The following is a 16,289-nucleotide window of genomic DNA, read 5'->3' on the forward strand; positions in this document are numbered from 1 at the left end:
TTTTTGTCCTTAGCGGGTGATTTTTTTAGGTGCAGTCATTCTGCTGTCAGGAGGTGGGGTGGGGGGCAGAGGCCAGGTCACTTGCCATACCTGCACTCAATGAAGGTGCCTCTGGGACTGGTTTGGGAAGCAGACCCCTTGGGGGGCACAGACCAGCTTGTCCTGTTATGTTTTGATGGCTTCTGATTCAGCTCTCGAGTCGCTGGATTGGCTGGCTCTGATTGCACTGAGTGGAGATTTGGGGCACGCCTTATGTGACACTGTATGGAATCTGAGGGACACTTTAGGATATTATGAATACCAATATTGTGAAATTGCAGTGAGATATGCCATGTAAGATATCTGCAGAAATGTTATCTGCCAGATATGACGAGCTCATTTGCGTTTGTATCACCTTTGTACTGTGGATTATACCTGTATTTCAAAACTTGTGTGATGCTTCTGGATGACACCCCCAGACAGTTTGGCATCAGCACTTTCTAGCCTGCTTGATGACCCATTAAGGACCATCAGCTACACAGCTGACCCGTTGGGGGCGGGGGGCCATGCCAATGGACAGAACTTCAAGGCTTCCAAGCCATGTGCAGGGCAGCTTGTATTTGGAACAAAGGAAATCAAACTGCATGGCAAAAGACTACAAAAAGCAGAAGCTGGGCGAGGCTGCTGGGGCTAAGCTCCCTACCTGCCACGCTGACCAGTATAGTCTCCCTGGTTTCTTGCACTCCACTGGCTGTCTTCATCTCTTGTCTTGTACTTAGCTCGTCAGCTCTTTAGGGCCGGTATGGTTTTGTTCGGTGTCTGGACAGCACCTGGCCTGAGGGGGTCCTGGTCCAGGACTGGCGCTCCTGGGCGCTGTGGTGATATCATGGTGAGCTGAGGGTCAGCCCCTATGGAGTGGAGGGAGCGCTGAACCCGAAGGCCTGAGCTGAAGCCCGTTGGACTCGAGGCGAATATTTCACAGGTGGAGATGGGCTTGCGGCAGCCGGGGGGCCCTAGGCTTGTGGTGCCATTCAGCCCAGAGGGCTCCTAGGAAGCGCCGCCTCCCTCTGCCCTCCATGACCGTGATGGGAATTGAGGGCCCTGACACCTGGCAGGTTCAGACCCCAGGCCTGGTGACGGGGAAGAGTGGGGGCTGAATGCCTGGAGCATCAGGTTTGAACCCATCAATCTCAGCCAACTTAGCGGAGCCCATTGTCCTGAGTCCGGGTAGCTGAGCACTGCACCACGTACAGGAGGTGGGAGTGGGACCAGCACCCTCTCTGCCCTGGTGGACATGAGAGCCTTGTTCCCACGCTTCCCCCTCGGCCCAGAGCTCTGCCCTTCTCACCCTGTCACGCTGCATGGAGCCACGGGAGCACCCACTCCAGATCCAGGGAGCCCTTCTCTGAGCAGATGCCCCAAGAGCAGGGGTGTTCAGGAGGGGGGAGAAGGATTTGGGATACTGCAGAGGATGTGAGAAAGATTCTTATCTCCTTCAAGCTCTCCTTGGTCTGGTGACAGCTTTCCCCTCCCTGCTCCTGAGATGTAGTCAGGTTCCTATGCCCCCCAAAGCATGGCAGTCAGGCAGCTTTCGGTGACATGCCTGTGGGAGGTCCGGCAATCCCACGCCTTCGGTGTACCCGCTGCCTAATTGCTACCGAAGCCGCGGGACTGGTGGACCTCCCGCAGGCATGCCGCCGAAGGCAGCCTGACTGCCACCCTCACGGCGACCGGCAGGCCCCCCCCCCACGGCTTGCCACCCCAGGCATGCACTTGGTGCGCTGGTTTCTGGAGCCGGCCCGGTCCTTGAGCTGTTGAATTGCCTTCCATGTGGGCTGGAGCTGGAGCTCCTGCTCTCCCTGAAGCTTTGGGTATGAACTTTTTCAAAGGGGTCAAAATCCCATTGGGGGCTGGCACCAACTCCTTAGTCCCCTTTGAAAATCCCCACCCAGCTCTGTCATGGGCTGAAGGGTTAAACGGCTCTGGCCTTCGACCAGGCCTTGCGTCTGGTGCTTTGGTTAAGCTCGGGGCAGTTTGTGTTTAGTATTTGATTAATTCTCCATGGCTGGGCCATGTCCGGCAACAGGCCTGTGGGCTGGATGGGCTGGCTTGAAGCACAGCGCTTTGAACAAGTAAAGAGAATTATTAACTAACCCCGCGGGGGCCTCTCTGCTGTCATCCTAGATAAGGGACTGGCTAGCGCTCGGACCACGCCTCCTGGTACATTCAGCCAAACATACCTGCTTTAGAAGGTACCAAAATATTTTATTTCTCTGTTTTAAATAAAAATACAAATCGATTTGGTCTGAGCTAAGCCCAGCCGCAGTAATAAATAGAACACATTGCAATATAAACCAGTTCAAGACAATTACAGAATATCGCACTCTGCTGGGCATTTTGCCAAGCTAATAGGCAAAACTCCAGAATTTGTCAGTGAAGATCTTGCCTTTGGTTTTTTTAATTAAACTCCAACCATTCAAGAATGGACATTCTTCATCTGGATCATCCGGGGAGGTAGAATTGCACAGTCTCCGCTAATCTAGTACAATGTGACTTATATTGAAATTCATGTGGGCTGTCTGTTGGTGACAGCTTTGAAACATACAGGCAACGCCAGTCCCTCCAGTCCAGTCCACACTGGGTGGATTCAGGGTAGCTGGAATTTGAGCCAGGCAGAAGTCGGGTAGGATTCAGGTCTGAGTCATTCTCGGCAAAAAATCATTTGAAATTAAAGGAGTGATAATAGTTAATAGTAAGAATTAAGATATCAATCATTAAGTTAAATTATAATAAATAAAATTAGTTTGACATGAATGTAAATCTCATGGGTGAACGAGGAGGAACAGTGGATTGAAAAATATAAAGCTGGTTTTCTGGGAGGGTGAGCTGGAAACCTCCCTGTCATTCAGTGAGAATGGCTGTACATAAACAATTCCCCAGCCAAGGACTTTGCTAATTAAGGAGCCTGCCCTCCTGCCAAGTCTGTTAAATAATAATAATCCGTTTTGCATTAATGCACTGTCATAACAAAAACAATGTTAGCCAATTCTGTCCCTGCACTGCCCACAAGCCAGGAAGGAAAATGCCATTTTAAAGAGCCTTCATCTGAGGATAAAAGGGATTATCCCTCTTTATAGATGGAGAAACTGAGGCAAGGATAAGGGAAGCAACATGCATAAGGGCATGCAGCTAGTTGGTGGGTGAGCCAGGAATAGAACCCAGGAGCCCTGATCCATTTGCTCACCCACCCAGCAGGCTTGTGCTCAAGCAAGGAGCGAAGTGGCTTGTATTGCGTGCTGCGTGCTTGGGGCCTAATCCAAAGCTCTGGAGGCTTTCCAGAGCGCAGGCTTCTCCACGCTCTGTGGCCGAGTGCTCCCAGCAAACCCTTCTCTGCAGGTGCTCTACCATCCTACTCACTCAGACCTTGCCCTTGGCTGGACAAGGGAAAATTAAGCCTCACACCAGCTTTGTGAGGTAGGTAAACATTAGCATCCTCCATTTGACAGATGGGGAAACTGAGGCACTGATTGTTAGCCAAGATCCCACAGGGAGTTGGGCCAGGAGCTTTTGGCTCCCAGCCCTGTGCTTGGTCCAGCTACCAAAGAGCAAACATCTGGTACTGGAGACGCTCATTTGTTTAAATATTAAACAGTAAGTACACTGGGCACGCACATAAAAATGCACGGCCAGCATCCCAGGCCCTGCTCCTAGATTTGCTGATGCTGCAAAACATTCGAGATTGATGCCCGTGGTTCGTTATAAAGGGAATGGATTTTGACTTTAAAAACATATCATGAACCAGATGCACTTAAATACTTCTCCCACCAGGTTCCAAACCCCTATAAATATATTAAATAGTGATAAATATTAAATAAGCCGGGCAGTGCTTGCATTGGGGCTGCGTGCATGGATGCACCAACCAGTGGTGAAGCTCACAAATGAGAAATAAATAACCTTTAAATAGCATAGGGTGACCAGATATCCTGAATTTGTAGGGACAGTCCCAGTGTTTGGGACTTTGTCTTATGGAGGGACCTATTACCCCCCAACCCCATCCTGATTTTTGTGACTTGCTATCTGGTCACCCTAAAAGAGAACCATGCCCAGCCTCAAACCCTGGGGAATAGTAAACAGGGGTTTGGGGCAGGGTTTGCCACTGACCCAAAGAGGGAGGGGCAGCTGCTGCTAATATCCCAGTCCTATAGTTAAGAGCCTTGGTTGTTGCTTTGCAGAGTGGAGGTGGTGGTGGGGAGGATGGGCTGGGAATAAGGGAGAATCCAGGCTGGATGAGCAGAGCATCCTCCGGCTGGGAGACACTGCTCTTCTCCCGGCTCAGAGACACCCTCCCCCGTAAAGCTCCCCCTTAGGTCTCAAAGCCCAGAGCCTCCCCAAGGCATGGGGCTTCTCAGGCGCTGACACTGGGCCGGAGGCTGCGGTGGGGGAAGTGCGTCCCTGTGCCCCTTTACACCAGCGTGAGGTGGCGGAGGGCCCGCAAGGACATCTCCAGGAAGCGCTTGAAGTTGGCAGGGATGATGAATCCGCTGGCTTGTCTGTCGAAGTTGGACGAGAGGCTGGGGAGGGTGCCCTGGCCCTCGGCCTTGGGGTACGTCACCGTGTTCAGACCCAGATCCTCCATCTAAGGGAGCGGGAGACGGCAAGCAGCATTAGCAGAAGCCCAGCGGAGCCAGCGCCTGACGCACCCGGGGAAGGTTGGTCCTGCTCTGAGCCCGAAGCCTCAATCTAGTCACAGGTCAGGGCCAGCTGCGGGGCGAGCTCTCTGCACCCTTGGAGGCCCAGCTGTGAGGCTGAGGGCGAGTCGCTCTCCCCGTCCTATTCAATCCTGCGCACAAGCTGCCGGCATCGGCCAAGCGCGTCGGGCCCAGGAATGCAGCAGGGCGATGGCAAGCAGGGATTGGCTTCACCTTTGCTGCCAGGCCCTGCCCTGGCTGGCTCGCCACCTGACCCGCTTGATCTGGGTGAATGCCGCCAGGATTCTGGCTGCATCCAGGGGCCCTGCCCCCTCCCCACCCCGAGGGCCTGATCCCACCCACCGGGGGGAGCAGGCAGAGTGGTGTACCTGCTGCTGGATGTTAGTGGACAGGTTCGAGACGTCCAGCCGGAGGGCATCCACTCGGCTGGAGTGAGCCGGCAGGACCTGGAGGAGGAGGGCGAGGTGGCCGTGGTAGATTTGGAGCCCATCCCGGATCTGGCTGAAGCAGGCATCCTGTGGGCACGAGAAGGAAGGAGTTGAGAGAGGAGGCCTGAGTGGGGACGCGCGCTAGCTCTTTAGTGACCCAGTTGGCATCAAGTTTCCTGTGCAGTGTCTATCCCAGCAAAACACCTTGGCTGCGGTGACTGTGCAGCACAGAAGGGGTTAATTGTAACTGCAGAGGGCCAGCTGTTCCCTTTCCCCCTGCTCCCGAGGGGTCGGAGATTCCCCTGGGGCTCCTTCCTTGCCAGGGACTCCCCTCGAGTCATGGCTCTAGAGCAGGGCTGGAAAACGTGACCATCGAGCTCAAGACCCTGCAAGGACCGGAGATTCCCCAGAGCCCCGGCTGACAGATCCGTGAAGTGCAGTGAGGCAGCACGAACCTGGGCCTCTCCCTCCCTCACCGCCGGGCCGGCGCTGGGGATCACCGAGGGCGGGAAGTGCTGAGTTGCAGCAACGTTTGCCAGGGCTGTGAGGAAGCCTCCTCCTCTTTCTAGCTCGCTGCCCCCGCCCGGGGCCGGACTGTTCTTGGGGTTGAGTTTAACAGCCAAGCCGTGGCCTGGGAGCCCAGCTTCGGACGTAGCCAAGATGCCGGCAGCTGAGCCACGAGAGGCCGTTGGGTTGTGGGAAGCCGGCAGAGGAACAGAGTTGAAGTGCTTCCATTGTTCTTGTTGTTTTAGAGAAGGCTGCCATGGCTGGAGAGAAGCCAAAGCTGAGAACCAGCAGCTCATTGCAGGATGCCTTTCCTTCGCCCCCGGGCTGGGAAGCACAGCGAGGTGCTGCACCCCTCACCCTGTTAGAGCTGATCCTCACTCCTGACACAGGCAGACCTGCTGCTGGAGTCAGTCCAACCCTGCGGCTGCCACCGGCAGCTTGGCTTCCTCTGTCGGTCAGAACAAGCTGGGGCCCTTAGGCCGCAGCCCAAGGATCGTTCCCGCCCCCCCGCCCTGCCCTTGCTGTAGTCCCTTGCGGTCAGACTCACCACTTGGAAGGTCTTGCTGTGACACTGATCCAGCGGGGCCTGGGAAATGCCCAGTTTCTGCTTGACAAGCATCAGCTCCTCCTCGTTGCAGAGCTGGAGGGTCGTGCACTGAGGTGGGATAAGAAGAAAAGGTACAGTCAGGAGGTGGGAACTCTAAGCCAAGGATTGCCTCGGCAACAGCTAGCGATTGGGGACCCCAGTGTATGGTGAGAATGCGATGGCCAGGATGGGTTCCAGACACCATCCCCAATCCTGCAAACACTCCTGCGAGTAACTTTACCCACTGAAGTCAAATGCAAAGTTCTACACTTAGGAAGGAAAAAAAAAAATCCAATGCACAACTGCAGGATGGGGATCTAGGCAGTGGTATGAAAAGGATCTGAGGGTGAGTCACAGATTGAATATGAGTCAACAATGTCATGCTGTTGTGAAAAAGGCTTATGCTCTTCCGAGGTGAAGAACAGGACCGTTGTCTGTAAGACACGGGAGGCTTCAGATGTATTGTCTTTATAATAACCTTCAGGGATCAATTGTTCTCCGTGTCCACTGAGGATAGGACAAGAAGTAACAGGCTTAATCTGCAGCAAGGGAGATTTAGGTGAGATATTAGGAAAAACTTCCTAACTGTCAGGGTAGCTAAGCTCTGAAACAGGCTTTCCAGGGAGGTTGTGGAATCTGCATCATTGGAGGTTTTTAAGAACAGGTTGGATGGTCTGCGTTTGCTTGGTCCTGCCTGGAGTCCGTTCCAGCCCTGCCTTTCTCTTATTCTGTTGTTCTCGCCTGCCTTTTCCCAAGCAATGTTTTTCTATGTTCATTTTTGCATTGTCCTTTCCTTTGCCACGACCCCGGGAGCAGCAGGAAAGGAGCTGCACATTGGCTGACATGGTCGTGCGAGACCTTGGAAACTGGACCAAAGCAAACAAATCCCCTGGCTATGTGAATAAGACTCCCTGCCTCACGGTGTTAAAATACTGACAAGAACTAGCTGTAATCTCCAGGAAACATACCCATTCGGATCCCCCGGGCCAGCGGTCTGGCCAGCGGCTGCTTCCCAATTTAACATGATCAGGGCAAAAAACTTTTTTGGGCCCAATCTTGAAAACGCCTCAGCGTGAGAGTAACATTGAATAAACAGGGCTGCTTGCCTGAGCAGAGAGACCTGCAGAAGTGCATGAGGATCAGGCCAAATGAACTGCAGTCCAAAGCCTGAGGAGGAGGATTCACCGTCCTCAAATCTACTCTCTGCCTGCATCAGGCAGGGGCAGAGTGCACTAACTGAGTGGACAGATCCTCTACCTAGCGGCTGGGTAAATTGTCAGGCCTGGTCTCTGAGAAGACACTTGTCCAGGAGAAGGAGCAGCCTGCAACTCCTCTGGGAGGGATGGGTCCCTGTTTCTGGTTCTTGCTTTGAGAGAGGCGAAGATGCACAGTTCCTCTTGCTCCTGTTGTGTATTTCGTGCCGGGAGTTGAAGTTCGCTGGATCAGACGTCTCTGACCCTGCCAGCTGGAGGTAGTGGGGACCTGGTCAGGGATCTGTCCCTGGGGAAGATCAGCACAACTTCATGCTGCTCTACAGCAAGGGGTCTGATGCCACGGAGTGGTCTCCCAATCCGTCTCGTCCTGCTGCTTGTCCTACTGCCCAACCCAAGGCACAGCTGCTGGGGAAGCCTGTCTATCTGGATCTCTGTCTGTCTGGGAGCCTGGGGCTGAGATCCTCAGCAGAGATGAAGCCTCCCGAGCAGAATGTCAGGGCCCCACCCCTGAGTGCTCAGTGCTGGGCTCCCTTGTTACAGTTTAACCCACTGTGCAGCTCTCCCCTGAGTCCCCTCGAGCCAGGCTGGAGACCCCAAATCGCCAGGGAGGGGTGTAGCTGCAGCTTTCTCGTCAGATGTCAAGAAGCCCTTTTGTGCAGGTCATAGATGAGACTCTGGGTGCATTGCACAGCCCATCCCCCACCCCTACCCCAGACCTCGGGTGCCCTCAATGCCTCTCCCCCTGCTTTGTGTCGAGCGACTCACCACGAGCTCCTGCACCTGAGCGACGTCCCCTTTGATTTTGCGGATGTATTCCAGGTCCTTCTGCAGGAATTGCTGGAAATCCTGATCCCCGGAGAACTCCGGCAGGGGAGCTGCGTGCAGCATGGTGCATCCCAAACACAGCACGGTGCTGACTAGCAATGGCAGAACAGCTGGGGACGAAGGAAGGAGAGAGAGGAGCAGAGTTAGTCAGGTAAGTGCATAGGAATCCAGATGTGGCCTGAGACACAGAGCGGGAAAAGCACTCTGTGTGTTCAGAGGAGATAGGAAGGTTAGTGCAGAAGCTCCAACTGAGGTTGGGGGTCCCGTATGCTGGACACTGCACATACATATAGTGAGAGACAGGCCATGCCCAGGAGAACTTCCAGTGGAAACTGTTCTCATGTAAGCATCACCCCAAAGTGTGTTGGTTTCCCCAATCTCTGTGTTTATTTAGACTAAGCTCCTTGGGCAATCTGTACATTAAAGCTTTTATAGTTAAAGTTAGAACGAGCCTTTGATTTAAATCCCCTCTGCTATCAGATGCTCGTAATTTTTTGTAGCGAGGCAAACTGACCCATAACTTGCACTAGGTAAACCCCACCTGTTTAAGACATAATCCAGCCTGTATAAAACACATGCCTCTTAAATGTGGGGTATTTGTCCTCACGTCTGTTCTTTTCCTGGTTATACTGTAAATAGGCAAATATACCAGGAAGAAGGAAGAAAAAAAAATATTTTTTTTTTAAATCAAACAACACAAACAGCAACTATAGACGTTGCTGTTCCCCAAATCACACTTACCAGCCCCCTCACCTAGAATAAATCCAAGCACTTAGGAAATCAGTGGCTATGGTATCTTGCTGTCGAGTGAAGGTTCATACTTACTTTGGAGAGATCTCATTCTAAATGCGTGGAATCTTCTGAGTATCTCCTCCCCTTTTGAGTTTATGACGGTTACCGGGGATGTGAATAAGACAGACGCAAAAGCTGCACTAGTCCCTTTCAGTTCACGAATGCTGAACCTCTCATCAATACAGGGCATTTATAGTCTTGTCAGGGAAAATTCACTCTGATGAAATGATGAAGTAAGTGTGACAAATCGCTGGGCATATCAACACCAAATTCCTAGAATATTTGTTTTCACAGATTTGTATTTTCAGATTTTGCAAAATGTGGGGTTTTTAATGGTCCCAATTGGTTCTACTTGGGACCCCAATCTTAGACTACTGGACCTGTTCTCCAACCCACTGGGCAAGATCAATAGACACTCATTAATTCTCATTGCTCTTTAGACCCCAGAATGCCCCCAAAGTTAGCCACTCCCCAAAAGATCAGCTGTTTTTTATTCCCCATCAGAGATTTAATTGTGAGCTAACAAGACATCTCAGTCCTGATCAAACTTCGTTATCCTTACAATATAGGCAGCTGCTTTGTTCTTGAGCAACTTGGGTAGAGTGTTTAATTTAACCAAGTAATTAAGTCATTATGAAGAGAGAAATCACCTTTACATTCCTTTTTCTTTGTAGCTGTGTTCACTTGCCCTCAAGTGGAACCACTAACATTCTGTCATGGGATGTGTGCTTTGCCTAGAATTAAAACAGCATGTGTCTGCTTGCTGAGAGATCCTGTGCCATAGGTCGGAGGGGTCCACACCAGCTGTTTTAATCTGGGCCACAGACAGTCATTGACTGTGATCCTCACAGCACCACCTAGGGAGATAGGGAAGGATCATTAGTCACAAATGGGGAAACTGAGGCACAGCAAGGCTTTAGGCCACTTTTCCAAAGTGGCTAGTGATGGTAGATACCCAACTCAAGACCCTAAAATTCAGGAATTGTCCTATGAAGATCTTCATAGAATATTGGGGTTGGGAGGGACCTCAGGAGGTATCTAGTCCAATCCCCTGCTCAGAGCAGGACCAATCAAATCATCCCAGCCAGGGCTTTGTCAAGCCTGACCTTAAAAATCTCTGAGGACGGAGATTCTACCACCTCCCTAAGTAACCCATTCCAGTGCGTCACCACCCTTCTAGTAAAATAGTGTTTCCTAATATCCAACTTAAACCTCCCCCTCAGCAACTTGAGACCATTACGCCTTGTTCTGTCATCTGCCACCACTGAGAACAGCCAAGCTCCATCCTTTTTGGAACCCCCCTTCAGGGAGTTGAAGGCTGCTCTCTTGGTGTAAGGGATGTGACCGAGGTCACATGGAAAACACGTGGCTGGCTCTGGCCTGCCTTGTCCATTTAGATAGTGAGCTTGTTGGGGGCATGGACTTGCTGTGAGGGAAAGTCAAGTCACTGGGAGTCTTGCCATTGATCTCAGCGGGCCAGGATTTCACCGTGTGTGTGCAGCACCTTGCTCCCAGCTCCGCTGGGATACAGACACCGTGAGGAATCTGAATCGGTCCCACGCCTCTTTCCACTAGCGTTAGCTGGCTCATGGTAGGAGCTCCAGCACCCTTGGCAAGGCCCTGACAGGAGCGATCCTGCGCCGGTCTCCGGGAGACGGCGATTGTTTCCCAAACTCGGGGGATCTGACGCGGGCGCTGCTTCCGAACTCCTCAATGCTCTTTTGTTGGCAGGCTGGTGGGGAAAACCCGAAGCACACTTCCAGCTTGGGCTGCCTGGCCCGGTGCCAGCTGAACCAACTCCCAGCTGGGGATAGGGGGACGATTGCTCAAAAAGGGCACTGGGGAGGAGAGTCCAAGCTGGGCAGGGGGCCCAGCTTTGACCCCAGCCAGCCCCTTAGCAAAACGGCTGTAGCGCTTAGTGGGATGGCCTGGAATAGATTGTCCTGGCTCCTTTTAACCGCAAGTTCCATGTTCTACCTGCCTGGGAATGAGGAAATGGGATTCTGGGCAGGTGCCAAAGAAATGAAAAGTCCAACCCACCTCACCAAATCCCGGCATGGGGATTTAAACCATCTGTCCCAGCATGCCGGCTTGGAGAGGCAAAAGCTGGGGGAAGAGGGGGAACCAGATCCTCCTCATGCTGCCCTCCCCCCCCCCCACACACTTCCCCTCTGGGGCCTTGGTCAAATCACTTCACCTCGGGATAATCCGCTGGGCTTGGGGTGTTCCATGGTGCCTCAGATGCTGCCCTCACTGCCCCCACCTGGGCTCTCCATAGATATCTGATCCCGGCGGGTGTAGGTCAAAGGCAGCGGCCTGTGCTGATTTACACCAGGGAATGGTTGCGAATGTAACTGTTACACCAGCTGAGTGTAAGCTGAGCCAGCCAGCCCCAGGCATGAATCAAGCCATCCACCTCAATGGGGTGTTAACTGAACCCAAAGGACCACTGTGACACTGTCAGTAGCATTCACTGTTTTGCTGCTGATTAATTCTTGCAACATTGTCTAACTCCTGCTTGTTGTGCTCTGAGCTGGAATTGCTGCTTTGGAAAAGGGCAAACTGAGGAACAGAGCGAGTCACACAGTGGGTCAGTATACGGGGGGTCAGTATACTTCTGGCTCTGTCAGCTCTCAGCTACCAGAGATGGCCCCTTTAAGGGAGCTGGGTGGTGCCCCACCTGCTTCCCAGATGGTGAGATGAAAGACCAACAAGCAGCTAACTTGGGGAAGAGCGTAAGGAGGTGGGAGGCATGGGGCTTGCTACGCTCGCTGGGGGAAGGAGCTGGCAGGGGTTCCCCCATGTCAGGCAGCGCTGGCCTGGGGAGGAGCAAGGCCACTGTTTGGATTTGTGGGTCTGGTGACAAATATATTTGTGGGTCATCCTGGGGGCAATGGAACATGGCGTGGGGGGGTTGGTCCCTGGAGCGAGGGGCCAGCCAAGGTTAATCCGGCCCTGCTGAGGAAGAAAGGAGAGAGGTAGTGACGTTTGCCAGGGAGCGTTGGTCGCTGAAGGCCTGAGGCGGGCAGGGATCCCATGGACTGGTGTCACCTTTTTGGAAGTGGTGAAGATGGAAAATGCTGTCGCGGGTGAATGGCTGGGTGTGGCCAGGAGTCAGCAGGCTTTTGTTTTCAAGAAGCAGGGCTATTAAAAAGAAAAGAGTGAGTCACAAATAGGAAGTCGTCACTGTTTTCCATGGCAGGAAGTGGGCGTAAGCCCAGAAACTCTGGGGATGGGTGCGAGAGGGCCTAGGAATGAGCTTTGTCTTGGTTACTGAGAGTGGTGGAGTTTCCACCAGGCTTGGCCAATGTGCATGGGAAACTGTGGCCTTTCTTAGCGCAGCAGCCCCCTGTGAGCTCCATTTTAGCTGCTCCTGTCCTCACCCCGGCAGGAGGTGCTCCTGGATCTTGGCCCAAGGCTGAGTTGAGGTGGGGCTTGCCCAGCACCATGGAGCGAGAGACGCGCTCTGCGCCCTCCTCCACGTGTGTGGGACTCTCTGAAAATGGACTCCCATCCTGCCCCCAATGCCCACACCTGCCCACAGAGCAGCGACTCAGCCTCCTGAACGCGACCCCATGCAGCCCACAGGGTCCTCTCAGAGGAAGTGGCTTGGTACATCCCTTTCAGCCCATTCTCCAAGGGCGTCACTCAGCCCAGTTGAGCTGACCCCAGCGCCGGGATGGCTGCGTCTCCTGGTGCGATCGCTGTCTGGCTGGAGAGCTCACTGCTTGGAGAGGTCCCTCCTGAGACCAGGTCAGGGTAGGCCTTTGGCCTTGAGACAGTCTCTGTTGTGAGGCATGAGGCCCCTCTCCGCCCCCAAAGGCCGGGGTCCAGGCAATGAATAGGATTCCCAAGGGAGAAAACGTTTGTGTGTGTCCTGGGGGCGCAATTATGTAGAAACCTGCAGGCCAAGGTCTTCCTGGTTCCACTGCCTGGGCCTTGCTCTTACCTTGCCCTGGGGGGATCGAGGGCAGGATGTGACCCAGCCCGGTTTGGAAATCCTGGATGCTCTTAGATTTCCCAAGCGGGAGGAGCTGAGATGAGCTTGATGTGAAGAAACCACAGACACGTCCATCGCACTTGGACGGGTTGGTTCATTCTCCCGGTTTGTCACTGCAAACAAATCCAGATGTGCTAGCCCTGGGCTCTACCTCGACTCCTCTGGAAAGGGAGGAAGGCTGGTGCAGTGGTTAGGGCCCTGGGACACAAGAGACCTGGCTTGAGTTCACAGCTGCTTGTGCCCCCTGGGACGAGTCACCTAGCCTCACTGTGCCTCAGTTCCCATCTGTGCAATGGAGACATTAGCCCCATTCTGCCCCACGGAGGGTGTGAGGTTACAGCTGGTGAAGACTGAGAGGTTGGGGACCAGATAAATCCCATAATGAGCTAGAAAGTGCTGCTTTAATGGCATGGGCAGGGCAGAGTCAACCCAGACCTCTGCCCCCTGCAGACAGGCACATACTGAACTGTCCGGCTTTACAGGGACTGTGCACTGCACAGGACCAAATCTCCCCTTCTAGTTACAGTATTTCACGTTCCCTCAGAAACTACCCAGCAGTGCTGTGTGCTATTCAACTGCAGTGCTTCACCCCAGAGCTGGCTGCATTTTAGTGGAAGGTGAGGTGAATCCTCTGAAAGTGTGTGACTTGTAAAGCATCTGAGGTCCCTTCAGGATGAAAGTCCCTGTTATCTGGCCAGCTAGGCTATACTGGCGCCTATCACCAGAGTATTTGGGCTCCTCATGTCAGATGCTGTGAGATGGGCCCCTGGAATGTGTTTTCTGAGAGGACCCCTCCTGGGTGGAGCAACCTGCATTAAACCTGAATGGGAGGGATCCCTTCAGCACCCTGGGGGAAGATTCAGACAGTTCAGAGAATCATAGACTATCAGGGCTGGAAGGTACCTCAGAAGGTATCTAGTCCAACTCCCTGCTCAAAGCAGGGCCAATCCCCCAAAAGCAGTTCCTCCCAGAGCCTGACGGGGTGGGTGAAACCCAATCCTGGAGCCCCGGCCGGGCCTGAGGGGCAGTTCTGGCTGGTCCCTGGGGCCTGGCTGCAGCGCTTGCCCGCTGGAGGCTGGAGCCAGCCCCTGGATCTCGCTTTTCAGACTCTTCTCAATTGGGGGGTGTCACCGATAGTGAGGCCAGGAGCGGCCGTCTAGTCTGAGCTGCAGCAGAGCCCAGGCTGGCGCCCCCCCCGCCGCCATTCCTGGGGCTCAGCGCATCTGTCTTCTGCCCCGGCAGGTGCGTCTCTTCTGGCCTCTCACCTGGGCAGTGGCCCTGGACACCCCCCAGCTGGATTAAGAGCAGTGGGGCACAGCCTGGCACTGCCCTCCTGTGGCCATGGCCGGGATGACACCCACCAGGTCTTGGCCAGCACACCTTGCCCCAGCCGTCCCCATTCAGGCCTTTGCTGGGGAGAGGTTTTCAGCACCACCCTGGACTGAGGCCACCTGAGGCACAGATGGGATGAGGCCGAGTGGGTTTTGAAGCAACCTCAGCAAAGCCGGGAGTCCTTCCAGGGGGTGGGTCAGGAGGGTGTGGGGCTCATGCCCTGACTCAGAGGGGAGAACAGCAGCATTGGCTGAGAAGTCCTCCATGAGCCCTGAGCCAGAGGTGCAGGGCGGGGGTAGCTGGGGGCTGCGGGGGCGGGAGTGAGGGACTCGCCTAGCAGTTGGGTGCAGGGTGAAACTGAGCAGCACCAGGAGAGCAGCCGGTGGTGGCGTCTCAGGACTGGCTGCTCAGGAGCGATTGTGTGTCCGGTGCAAGGGCCACTGGCAGAACTGTGTGCGGAACCCAGGGCTGGGCTAGCAGGGGGCTGCAGGCCAGGAGCAGGGGGCACTGGCAGAGCTGTGTGGGGAGCCCAGGGCTGGGCTAGCAGGGGGCTGCAGGGGGCACTGGCAGAGCTGTGGGGGGAACCCAAGGCTGGGCTAGCAGGGGGCTGCAGGCCAGGAGCAGGGGGCACTGGCAGAGCTGTGTGGGGAGCCCAGGGCTGGGCTAGCAGGGGGCTGCAGGGGGCACTGGCAGAGCTGTGGGGGGAGCCCCGGGCTGGGCTAGCAGGGGGCTGCATGCCAGACGCAGGGGGCACTGGCAGAGCTGTGTGGGGAACCCAGGGCTGGGCTAGCAGGGGGCTGCAGGCCAGACGCAGGGGGCACTGGCAGAGCTGTGGGGGGAACCCAGGGCTGGGCTAGCAGGGGGCTGCAGGCCAGACGCAGGGGGCACTGGCAGAGCTGTGTGGGGAGCCCAGGGCTGGGCTAGCAGGGGGCTGCAGGGGGCACTGGCAGAGCTGTGGGGGGAGCCCCGGGCTGGGCTAGCAGGGGGCTGCAGGCCAGACGCAGGGGGCACTGGCAGAGCTGTGTGGGGAACCCAGGGCTGGGCTAGCAGGGGGCTGCAGGCCAGACGCAGGGGGCACTGGCAGAGCTGTGGGGGGAGCCCTGGGCTGGGCTAGCAGGGGGCTGCAGGCCAGGCGCAGGGGGCACTGGCAGAGATGCACGGGGGAGCCTTTGCAGGGTGTGCCCTCCCACTTTCCCTGGGCCGGGCTCCAGCCAGAGCCGTCCCTCCCGCCATTACAGGACACCAATGCCTGGCCTGGCGCCCGGGGCTGTGGCTGCGGTAGCTTTACTGCTGGCTCCTGCGGGTCGTGCCCTCTGCCTGCTGGCAGCACATGTGCTGCCCTCCTGGGAGGCCAACGGCCCCTCAGGCTCAGGCCCAGCGGCAATGGCTCGGGGCTACTGAAGTGCCCATAGTCTGTGCCCAGCGGGGCTCTAAGGATCGTGCCTCTGGCTTGAACCCATTGCCCAGCTTGCCCAAGGCGGCGGTGGGCATCCTGCAGTCACGTGGCGCCCTCTGGTGGCGCAGTGTTGTCAAGGCACATTACTCACAGCAGACAGGGGCCGAGTGCACCAGCAGCTAGATGCCCTCCTCTCTCCCAGGCTGTAGGAATGGCTGTGCACACCACACTGAGCGTGCACCAAGTGCATTACTGGCTGTGCACACCACACTGAGCGTGCACCAAGTGCATTACTGGCTGTGCACACCACACTGAGCGTGCACCAAGTGCATTACTGGCTGTGCACACCACACTGAGCGTGCACCAAGTGCATTATTGGCTGTGCACACCACACTGAGCGTGCACCAAGTGCATTACTGGCTCTGCACACCACACTGAGCATGCACCAAGTGCATTATTGGCTGTGCACACTAAGCGTGCACTAAGTGCATTAATAGCTGTGCACACTGAGCATGCAGTGC

At 55.1% G+C, this 16,289-nt stretch overlaps 1 protein-coding gene across 4 annotated transcripts; it reads right to left on the reverse strand.

Moving 5' to 3' along the window:
- Positions 1 to 2,242: 2,242 nt before the first annotated feature.
- CSF3 (colony stimulating factor 3) lies at positions 2,243 to 9,685 on the reverse strand. 4 transcript variants are annotated; one of them, XM_030540954.1, is made up of 5 exons: positions 9,074 to 9,685; positions 8,189 to 8,358; positions 6,171 to 6,278; positions 5,057 to 5,203; positions 2,243 to 4,615 (listed from the first exon to the last, which is right to left on the reverse strand). In XM_030540954.1, the coding sequence occupies exons 1-5, from the start codon at positions 9,228 to 9,230 to the stop codon at positions 4,442 to 4,444; spliced, it is 756 nt and encodes a 251-aa protein (XP_030396814.1). In that variant the 5' UTR covers positions 9,231 to 9,685; the 3' UTR covers positions 2,243 to 4,441. The 4 variants fall into 4 exon arrangements, with proteins under 4 accessions (XP_030396814.1, XP_030396817.1, XP_030396818.1 ...); XM_030540957.1 differs by having other exon boundaries at positions 8,990 to 9,077; XM_030540958.1 differs by lacking the exon at positions 9,074 to 9,685 and adding an exon at positions 9,002 to 9,072.
- Positions 9,686 to 16,289: the final 6,604 nt, after the last annotated feature.

The sequence above is a fragment of the Gopherus evgoodei genome, chromosome 23, assembly GCF_007399415.2.
Source record: "Gopherus evgoodei ecotype Sinaloan lineage chromosome 23, rGopEvg1_v1.p, whole genome shotgun sequence".
In the NCBI taxonomy this organism is placed as follows: Eukaryota; Metazoa; Chordata; order Testudines; family Testudinidae; genus Gopherus; species Gopherus evgoodei.

Excerpts from the sequence above, each read along its gene's own strand:
- CSF3 (XM_030540954.1), bottom strand. The coding sequence starts at position 9,230 with ATGCCCTGTATTGATGAGAGGTTCAGCATTCGTGAACTGAAAGGGACT. Across the intron at positions 8,359-9,073 it reads TAGAATGAGATCTCTCCAAA|CTGTTCTGCCATTGCTAGTC; the intron begins GTAAGTATGAAC and ends CTTCGTCCCCAG. Across the intron at positions 5,204-6,170 it reads ACAGCAAGACCTTCCAAGTG|GATGCCTGCTTCAGCCAGAT; the intron begins GTGAGTCTGACC and ends TCGTGCCCACAG.